Here is an 11490-nt window from a genome sequence, read left to right as displayed (position 1 = left end):
GCAAACAACGTGGTCTTAAGGTTACCATACAATTAGGAAGGGAAAGCTGAAAATGCTTTGTTTCACAGTGGTTTGTAATTTGTAATTGGTCAGTGAGCAATGAAAAAGTGAATCTCATGGGTGACTGTAAAAACAGTTACTACCTGCCAGCTTTGAAGTAGGCTGACTTAAAAGCAGTGTAGTGATCTTCATCGACCACACGATGGGGCCATAAGCCATCACATGTAACTGCATAATGGCCACCAAAGGAAATAATCATCATTGTATCTTTGGTAAGAGTCCTTTTAACCACCACCGCCCATGTGATCAATAATAGTTGGAGTAGAAAAGGTCTTGTACATTAATTGAGTAGATTATAAACATTTTTTCAACTGGGATTATAAACATTTGGGATTATAAACTGCTGTGTCAATTAACAGATTCTGATATTTCTTTCTTGTTGCCTGGCTAATCCACTGGGTGGCAACAAAATGCATGTAGAGCTGAAACAGTTGTTTAATCAACTAATCAGTCAACAGATGATGAATCTGTAATAATTTGTGATAATCAATAAATTTTCAAAGATTTCAAAGTTATGTTGTAAAACATCACCCAAAAATGCCAAACATTCTCTAGTTCCTGCTTCTCAGATGTATGGATTTTCTGCTTTTCTTTGTCATTTATGATAGTAAACTGAGTCACTGTTTACTATCATAAAGGATTAATATGCTTCTCAAACATAACCATGCTTTTATATGATTTTATTCACTGTTTTTGCTTTGTAATTGTGTGGCATTGTGTACAGTTAGTGTTTTGTCCTGTGTATTTTATATGTATTTTTCAAATAAACATATTGATAACATTTGTATATTTTTAATCTAATATTTCATTCGCTAAGGTCAAACAGAATGAAAAGAAGGAGATACTCTAACTTCAGTGTCTGTGAAACTAATAAAAGGCAAGTAGAGTACTGTATAATGTCCCAATGTTGCAGTCAGTAATAACATATAAAAGAGGAATACAACAATCACCTAAAACAACAATCAATACAAAATATGTGTATCAGTACGAAGAGACAGAAGTACAAGCTCCAAGCAACAAATCATTTTTACCACAAGATGGAGACAAAAGTCCTCACATGTAACTAGATGATGGTAATGGAACAAAATCATAACAATACATTGAATTTTTTGTAACTTTTTGTCAATATCAGTGTGGCTTTTCAGATACTGGATTCATGCACACATTGATACTAGACTGATGCACACACTGTCTCCACCCCAACTGCTACATCATGTTGGAGTCATCCTACTGTTACAGTCCACCTGGGCTGCATACAGTATGAGAAGGCCACTCTGCACTTTAAATAAGCAAAAGTCCACTTCTTCCAGTCTTTGTTGCCAGAAACATTACATGCATCAGTGATTAATTTCCACACTCAGATATTCTTGTTATGTTATCTGGGTCCACAGGGTGGGAGTAAAGTTGATGCTGTAACTTAACTCTAATTTTGATTATTTATATGTACTCTTAGCAAGATTGTGTATCTGTGCTCACAGCAGACGTGAAGTGAGTCTCTCCTGTGAGAGTTTTAAGCCTGACCAGTTTTATTTTGCGTATTGTTGTTGCTGAATAGATCACATGGCATACTTTGATAATTTGAGAAAAGCATTCAGTATCAAGTCATAATTAGCTTGTTTACTCTTCACTGTGTCTATTCTCCTACGCAGATACTCAACCACAACATGATCACATGTCTCTCTTTCTCAGCCATCTTGACACTGGTCTGATGGTGTGGTGAAGCTGAGAGATACTGTAGGGAAAAAAAGCTGTGGTTTTTAACAGACCCCCTCACACAATAGATTATCACGCCTAAGATGTTATTTCCGTTTGCATCTCTCTAAATGCATAGCATGGTAAGTAGTATACAGTAGATGATTTAAAAATAAACACCATGTCTGTATGTTGAGAGGTATGAAGTGTTCATCTCTTTGTAGTGTCCTTTACAGTAATACAAAATCTCTCATCCTCCACAGCTTTAAGATATGCTTGCAGATGAGTTGAGAGATAAAAACATAATAGGTTTTTATACAGCACATGGGTGTAAGAACCATTCAGAGTCTCATGTCTTTGTGAGTGAAAATTTTGCATTTAAATGTTGTCTTAACTTTAGAAATACCATGATGTGTCCTTCATTACACTGCATTTTGTACAGTGTTTGGTAAGGCAAATATTAAAAATGATTTATTCATGGAGGCTTTCTGGGGCTGCATGTGTCTTATACAGGACCCCTGTAGCTGAGACCTCTGTTTCACATGGTTGATGACAGAATTGACAAATGAGCCCTCTCACCCACTGTGCATTCATTGCCCTTAAAGAAATGTGATGCATGTTCTCACTGTTTCCTATTAAAATGAGTAAGGTATTTCAAGAATAATATGTAATAATAAATTTAGAACTACACAAATGTACAAATGTTAAATCTGTATGCCATCTTTTCTTGTAGGCAGCTGACATTCACTAATCTGTGTGATATGTGTCTTGACTAATGGACTTACATCTTTTGTAGAGATATATTGAGACATCCTGGCAACTAAAATAAATAATAGTGGTGTAATTTATATTCACACCACTACACACTTCTTCACACTTCTTTTCCATTTCCAGAAAAACGGTGTTATCATCATCAGGTGTGATCTTTTAAAGTGGTTAAGATCTATATGCTGTAATTATCTGTACAATTCACCTTAGCTAAAAAAAAAACTAATGTGCCCTAATGTCCTTGATAGTATGTTGTAACTGCATTCAGAAAGTCATCCAGGTAAGTGTAGCCATTCACATAACAGCTTAGACAATGCATGACAATTCAGAAATATGAACTAAAGACAACAGAAAATACCCTCTTGGTCTCAATACTGCGAGAGGCTCAGTTACTTTAGTAAATTCAAATAGGATAAGAAGCAATGTGATTCGGAAGTACTTTGCTTAGAGCAAATAACTGCTTCCTTGATTCTCTCCTCACAACAAAACCAGAAACAAACCCGCCTGCTGACAGTGGAAAGTACACAGGTCTGTAAATAAGCCACAAAGAAGACACCTCATTGTAAAAGTGGTGAGTGAATTTTAAATTTTGAGCTAGTTATTGGAGTTACAGTGTGCAGAAAAAAAGTGTAATATTTTATTACTTGTTACAATTTCTAAAAGAAGAAATGAATTCTTATGACTAAAACTGTCTTTTAAGTACTCAAATATTACAAAATAGTATCTATATTGTCCAAGCATGTTTCTGTAAGTTTTTAATTTAACTGAAAAAAAAACTTGATAGTACATTCAAAAAGATCACATATGAAACTGAGCTACTTTTAATTAATTGATTGTTCTGCCTACATGAGAAAATCACCATGCTTTAAAGATAGTTTGATGTGTGTTTCAACAGAAAAATGATGTTCATCTATATGATCCTCACAGCCCTGCTGCCAACAGCAAAAGGTACAATTTAGGGTAATTGTGTAGTTGATCATTGAACAAAATCATTAAAGATTTACTGATGCAATATTCAAAGAAATTAAAAATAGCTACTATACACACACACACACACACACACACACACATATATATATATATATATATATATATATATATATATATATATATATATATATATATATATATATATATATATATATATATATATTGTATGTTTGCTTGTCTCTAATAGGGTTTATGGAATGTAATCTACCTGAACCTACTCAAACTCGGCAGTGTGTTGGAGCACATGGGGAGCCGTTGATTTTTTACCTGCCCAATGATGCAACAAGGATAACTTTGAAAAAAGATGGGACTAACATTTTAAACATAGTGAATAATAAGGTAGTTGAGTTGGATAAGGAGTACCAAGGTCTCAGTGCATTCTTCACCAATGGAACATTCAGGCTGGATAATGCAAGGAAGAGACACTCTGGGGATTACGTGTGGGAAATATATAAGTCTGATGGTAAATTATCACACAAACTCATCATGCATCTAGAAATACAAGGTAGGATTTTTTTTGAGTAAAATGTATTTAATGCTTTTATAAAATACAAACCATGGTCAGTACCAATGTAGAATACTTGAAAAAATGCACTGTAAAGCTAAACAAATGAATGCAAACAAACATATTTATACTTGCCAAATATATGACTTATTAATTATTAGATTGCATTATTGTGTCTGTGTCAAACATTGCATGGAATTGTGTGTTATGGTTTGCAAACTGTATTATTTCATATCTAAATTAGGATTATGAATACAATATTTGTAATTTGTAGTTATTTTAAAACAGCAATTTCCCGTAAGTTCCCACATATAAATGCGGCTTGTTCTTTCTCTTATTTAACAGTATTATGAATACAATGATTTTAAGTGCATTCAACTCTAAGTGTATAACTTGTATTTATGTATGTAATACATTCATTAAAACTGCAAGACTTAGAAATATTTTTAAAATATGTAGGTTTTATACTTGGTGAGTTGTCAATTTATTAGGTAAATTGAGCAAAGACTAAGGCAGTCTTTTAGAACTGACCTGCATAAGTCCTACCAATTAATATTTTAGAGGTTTCATTCAGGCATTTTGGGGGCTGTAGTTGAATTGTATTTGATTATACTGAGAAGTGTTTCCAATATTTAGTCTAACCTCCATAATATATTATAGTGTAAGTGTACTGTGTATGAATTGTTGTATTTTTATTATATAATCCTATATTTGGATATTTTATATTCATATAATACTTTTATAACTGTTTAATATACTTTTTTAAAGTTCCACATAATTTTATAATTTACTGTATATACTATATGAATATGTCTATACATAAGGTGTCTGCATATTGTCTTTAGCTGACAATGTACAGTATGAATGACATGTTTCAGAGTTTGCACTGGATTTTGCTGTGCATTTTATACTGTATATTCTGTATGTGTGACTGTGTGACCATATGCTGTCTTCCAGCTCCTGTGTCAGAGCCAGCTGTGTTTCAAACGTGTTTGTCACCAGAACAAATGAAGGTCACCTGCTCTTCTGAGGGAGATGTCAAAGAGTTCAGTTTGAGTTTGGACGGTTACTCACTGATGCAGACCAAAGCCCACAGACAGTCCCTGAGTCGCATGACAGAGGACACACCATCACTGGCTTCAAACGCAACTGAACAAGACACACCCAGAGTTTCAAATATAAGCATCAGTTTATATGGTCAACCGACAGGAAACTTGAAGTGCAATGTTCAAAACAATGTCAGCAAAGAAGAAACAGTTATCCAGCTGACAAGCTGTAAAGGTACTGTATCTCAAGGAATGATCAAATTCCTTTTTTTGTTGCTTCCTTTGGTTGATATCAAATCCCCACAGCTAATTCATGATTTTATTTTCCAAAAAAGAAAAAAAATATCACAAATTTATCAGTTGGGTGGTACAGGTCAGCTTTTAGACAAGTAGTCTCAGATTTAAAGATTTTTACAATGAATGTCAGGGCTTTCCCTTTTCTGTATATGTACAGTCTGACACCTCAGTAAAATCCTGTGGGTAGCAAGTACACATCTGGGATTTTGATTTGGTTTGTCCTTGAAGAACTTCCTGTTGTTTTAAAATTATTACTTCCCATGAAGTGTGTCTGTGTGCATCAACAGCGTAACAGTCTGGCCTTCAGAAAAAACACTGAACATTAATTACTGCTAGATCCTGTCAATACTGTTGCTGTTTTTAAAGAATTTTAAATTATTGATGATGATCAATGTCACTGCTGCTGTACCACATACATAAAAATGTGCACAGCCCCTGTCTGATTTTGGCGAGATATTTTAGCCATTCAACCCTAATTTATATTGTCTCTATATCTAATTTGGGTTCATATTTGTTTGTGTTTTCTAGCTTCCATTACTCACTTCCCTTCTGTGACTGTGGGTGTGATAGCAAGTCTTACCACTCCACTTCTCCTTTTGGCGCTGTTTTTTGGTATCAAACATCTGCAAAAGAAAACAAGACCCATGAGTGTTACTGAAGGTAAGAGAAAGATTTTCTCCTCATTCAAATGTCTTTATCTTCATTTTGTGTCATACTGAAAAAAATGCAGGTTTATCCAAATTAGTAAGCCATGTACAGTATACTTCTGAAAGTAATTTTGCAAAGCACAGGCTACTGCAGTTTATAGATGTTGGAAAGCATTTGTGGTAGCTCCTGCATTGCATCTAATGACATGCACCATGAAAATCAATATGCAAAAACTTATATTGTTTGAATCAATCAAAATGTTAAACATTTATTTTGAGTATCGTTAAAGTTTTGTTAAACCATTCCGTGGCAAGAGAGTTGAAAGTATGGACTGATTTTAAAAGGTCTCAAATACATTACCACACGACGATGACATACTTTGACATTGTTCAGTGTGATGGATTCTCTTTGTCAGATACATTTCAAGAGTCTACTTTACTTCTTTCAGGTAATGCTGAGGATGAAATTGTCTACTCAGATGTTGTAGTGATGAAGAACAGAAGAAATAACAGACCCAACTCGGATCAACATGCAGCTTAATTTTCTCCTACAACATTATTCATGACTTAGCTTTAGCCTAAATCCTAACCTTACCCTTGCAAGGGACTTCATATCCAAACCTAAGAAAACGTGGGATCATTGACTTCAGGTCTACAGTAGAAGAAAAAATTAAATGAAAAAATGACAGTCGCTTATCAAATATAACAGTGCCTTTATGATTTTATTTTTCAGTGACTTTGAATGCTTTGTAACTGTGTGGCATTGTAAAGATGGTGAGGGTTTCATTAATAAACATACTGTACCCGTATATGGATACCTAAACCCTAAAGTTAAGCTTACTGAAGACCTTGTATGTAATTATCTGTCTATCATCTGGAGATGAATAAGATTTAACTTGTGTTTTAGACAAAAAAAAAAAGAGAAAGCAATTGTCACTTGCAGACAGAGTAGTACAGAGGTCAAGGGGAAAGTGCATGAAAAATATCAGATATGTATGTATGATTGGTATAAGGCAAAGGTCCACAGCAAAGTTCTGTCAGTTATTTATGATATAGAGGAAATTTAACATGATGTTTTAATGCTAATTTGATTCATGTGTTACAGCAGTAAAATATACCTTCCATCTACATAATCATTCCAGCTCTGGTAAAAAGTATACTTCAGTGAACTGTATTAACAGTGTGGTGTATATACCAAACCTAAGTAAAACATTATTGCTGCAATATTGTCATTCTACAAAGACAATTACAACATCTTTCCAATTTACAGTGAATATAATACTTTTATCCTTTTGACTCTTGAGCTATGATTTTAAAATGGAAGAGTTACTTTAAGGATTTAGACATTAGGTTCCAAATGTAACAGCTTTTTTTTCTCGTTTGTTTTGTAATTAGGTGTGGCATTGTGTATTTAGTAAATAAATAGGGTAAACGTCCCTATTAAGCCCGCGTACCATATAAGCCCACTTGCAACTTCTGAGTCGAATTTAAAAAAAACACATCATAATTTTTTTCTGTTTGATGTTTCTTCCCATGAAGCTGCTTGTTACATAAATGACACTTTTTATTGTAAGTCAATCAGATTTGTCAATATTGAGTTATCGAAGCATATGTGTGACATGTGCCTGCTGATCCCAAAAGAAGTTGCAAGAAAGCTTTGGTGATTTTGGTACCCTCAGAAAATAACATTTTTTGCATATTTCTACTCCTATTTTTGGTAAATACTCAATTGTTATCAAAATTTAAGAGATTAGTGATTTGAATAAGACATATGTTAGAATATTACTTGAATCAGAAATATTGTTTCTTTTGAAATCAAAATATGAGTTTTAGCATGCAAGCAAACAGACCACATGCTGCATCAATAGAGTAGCTGCATAGTATGGTTCATTGCAATGACATAAAGCATGATAAGTATGTATAGTTTACATTTTTGTATGCAGTTCATATTATTATACTGTTAAATAGATAATAAATGTGTATGTTTATCTTTATTTATTTTTTAATTAACATTTTTATCTGGTGGGCTTAAAGGGTACGCTACCAAAAAAAATCACACTGTTTGGGGTGGATATAAATGAGTATAACTAATTATTTCTCAGCATGATCAATTAATACTCTTCATGTTATGTTAGCACACCATGTATAGATTTATTTCATATAGTTTTTTTTAATGTCATGTGCATAGAATACAAATATTCTGTCTTTTAACCATAAAGTCACTGATTTTCCCTTTAAGCCCACCTGCTCCTATTAAGCCCACTTGACTGTGTTTCAATGGGGATTTTGTCCCTTTTGACTTTTGAACCATTCCCCCCCCTAATTTTAACCTCACCTCATGAATCAGCTCAATAAATTTGATAATTATATTTAAATATCACTGATATTAAATAGGTCAATTCATTCTGGACAGCCCTATATTCTATGCTAACATAAGCAATATTTTTCTAATCTTTACTTTTCAGATAAGTTTTAGTTTAAGATGAGATAATGAGCGTTAAGATGTTATGACCGATGTCTCCTCACAATGAACTGTATGTTATAATGTTACTCCACAATGAACTGAATGGTTTTAAAATGTGTTCTTACAAGGTTTTCAAACTATTAGCCTAAACGTGATTAACATTCGAAAATCAGTTAAATTTATTGTTTAATTGTAAATCCTGAAATTGACTCATTTACCATCCCTAGAACATTAGTGTTGAATCTGCAAGCTGTTTTTCCAGTCAGTTGGTCTTCAGAAATCTTCATAAAAACATCTTTGTACTTTCAACCAGCTGGCTGAACCAGAAATTTTGGCCAATTTCAAAAGCCAACAGCACACCATAGGATAGAGATACAGACAAAATGACAACACATATTGAAAGATGAAGTATTTGAGAATAATTTCCACTATAGTTTTAATTTTGTTCATGAATAGTTTTTTGGCTACATTCCAAAGAGGACATGTTGTAAGTTTAGCTTTTTCTGTGTTGACAACATAGCAAAATGGCTGGTCACGCCCATTTCAAATGCCATTTACAGACCATAGGAATGAAGTGGAGACAAAATGAAAATAGCTATTGAGAGCTAAGAGTTTACAGATTTGAATAGAACAAGTTTGTATTCTTAAGATTTTTTAATATATATATTTATTTATCAACAAATCATGAAGTGGGCCTATTTGGAACACCCATGGGCTTAAAGGGTACGTTAGGTACCCATTAAGCCCATACCGGACTTTTGCCATATTTTGACAAATTAAACATTAAAAACATTAGAAATTGGAATAAATGAATTGTTGACACTTCAAATGAGAGATTAGACTTTCATTTTAACAAAAATGTTCTCACTTAAATTGGGGCATTATATATGAAAAATGTCTGAAAAGTGGATTTGGTGGGCTTAATAGGGACGTTTACCCTACATTGTATACAGAAGACTTTGTTTTGCTCATGAGCAACGTGTTTCGTTTTCACAGTGTGAAAAACAGTGAAAAAGCAAATAACACAGTTTTAAGGTTATCATACAACTGGGAAGAGAAAGTCGAAAATGCTTTGTTTCGGAGTGGTTTGTAATTCGTAATTGGTCAGTGATTTAACAATAAAAAAGTGAACCTCATGGGTGACTGCAAAAACTGTTACTACCAGCCAGCTTTGACGCAGGCTATTGTGTTGAAAGCACTGTAGAGATCATCATCGACCACACGATGGGGCCATAAGCCATCAAATGTAATTACATAATGACCACCAAAGGAAATAACCATCATCATTGTATCTTTGGTGAGAGTCCCTTTAACCATCACAGCCCATGTGATCAAGAATAGTTGGAGTAGAAAAGGTATTGTACATAAACTGAGGATTGTGATTATAAACACTTGTCATTTGGAGTTATAAACATTTGGGATTATAAACTGCCAATCAGTTAATTAACAGATTCTGATATTTTTCTTGTTGCCTGGTTTATCCACTGGGTGGCAACAAAATGCAAGTTGCGCTGAAACAATTAGTTGTTTAATTGACTAATCAGTCAACGGAAAAAAATCTGTATTCATTTATGATAATCAATAAATTTTCAAAGATTTCAAAGATGTTTTAAGACATTTTTATTTTCAAGTTCCTGCCTCTCAAATGTGAGGATGTGCTGCTTTTCTTTGTCATTTATGATAGTAAACTGAATATCTTTGTGATTTGTGACTGCTTAGACAGCACACTTGTTATACAAAAATATTTTTGCTGAAATGATACTCACCAGAAGAAAAAAAAAAGTTGTTGATTGTTTAGCTAACTAAAAAGTTTAGTTTTTCTATCCTTAACCATTAACACAATCTTCCCTTAACTTAAACCAAGTAGCCTACTTTAGGTACATTTAACTTAACCACAGAGGTGGCATATCAGTAAAGATATATATGAGTCTTTCTAGAAACTGTCATATGGGTCATTTTAGAAGACACTGACAAGAGTCCTACTGGGTGACTGTCACATGATCATGAACAACCTGACACAGTAGGAGAACTCAGTACTACCCTTTATTCTGATTTTTTGAGTTCAGACATATTGAATCAGTTGCATTCATTTAAACAGTTTTTCAAAGACAGATTTCCTGCATCACTTTCTTGATTAACTCCCTTCATCATGTCAGACAACAATGACAGGTCAATATATACAGTTATTGCCAGAACAAACAACTTACCACATTTATACTGTAAGGAAATCCCTTTTTCCATAAGCTTCATGTAGAAAGTGTCTGTCACTCTTTGGGCAGAAGAGAAACTGAGGAAGAGAGAGGATGGGGGAGGTTTAGCAGAGTGTAGTGGGTGATGATTGTGACCTCTGCGCATGGTTCCCTGTAACAACTACTCACTCTCACATCATTTATTATCCCTAACTCCACTACACTGTAGTGCAAACCACATCCATCTACTCCTTAAGAGCTGCCTTGGTCTCTCTATGTTAAGCCTTGTTGCAGTCTCTTTTGGTTGTTCATTGAGATGATTTCTTTAACTCTGTCTCTCCAAATCTGCTTTTTACATATCTTACTCTTCATATCAATAAAGGACAGAATATGCTGAGTGAGCAGCTTGTTTTGCACAGTCATCACAATAACCATCATGGTTTCACATGGATTTACCCTATGAGTTAAGTTAATATTTTGAAATTCTTGTAACACTATTCAAATTCTCACATACAATAAAATACACAAAAATAAACCAATAAACCTTAAGACTTGGACTGTTATTTGTCATTCATATCACTTTACAGCCCATCATCTCACTCTTTTTTTCTTGCTCTATTTTTTAAACATGAATGTCTCTAAATGATGGCGGATAACAAGACGTTTACTATCATATCACTGGTAGGGTGTTTTCAAAGGGGGATTCCCATTCCATCCTACAGTCTTCTGTCCACCATCTGTCTTTCCATAAGCACCATACTACAACACAGTATATGCCAGCCCTCACCCACAGCCACATTTGAAACTGACTTTACACTTAGGTCATATGGAA

At 33.9% G+C, this 11490-nt stretch overlaps 1 protein-coding gene across 7 annotated transcripts in view; it reads right to left on the bottom strand.

The window, feature by feature from the left end:
* The window catches only part of LOC137195867 (organic cation/carnitine transporter 2-like), a 92752-nt gene that overhangs the window by 76390 nt on the left and 4872 nt on the right, over nucleotides 1–11490 (bottom strand). For 3 of the 7 annotated variants that reach the window (XM_067608538.1, XM_067608539.1, XM_067608537.1), the window contains 3 exons: nucleotides 10677–10756; nucleotides 6601–6657; nucleotides 5901–5981 (listed from right to left, as the gene is read on the bottom strand). In XM_067608538.1, coding sequence (XP_067464639.1) covers nucleotides 5901–5981; nucleotides 6601–6618 — 99 coding nt within the window. In that variant the 5' untranslated portion in view covers nucleotides 6619–6657; nucleotides 10677–10756. Of the gene's footprint in view, nucleotides 1–5900; nucleotides 5982–6600; nucleotides 6658–10676; nucleotides 10757–11490 lie in introns of those variants that run through there. The other 4 variants (XM_067608541.1, XM_067608543.1, XM_067608545.1 and 1 more) reach the window with 4 other exon arrangements.

Source organism: Thunnus thynnus, chromosome 13 (genome assembly GCF_963924715.1).
Source record: "Thunnus thynnus chromosome 13, fThuThy2.1, whole genome shotgun sequence".
NCBI classification, from domain to species: Eukaryota; Metazoa; Chordata; class Actinopteri; order Scombriformes; family Scombridae; genus Thunnus; species Thunnus thynnus.
Note: the sequence above shows the minus strand (reverse complement) of the source record. Positions and strands in the feature narration are given on the sequence as shown.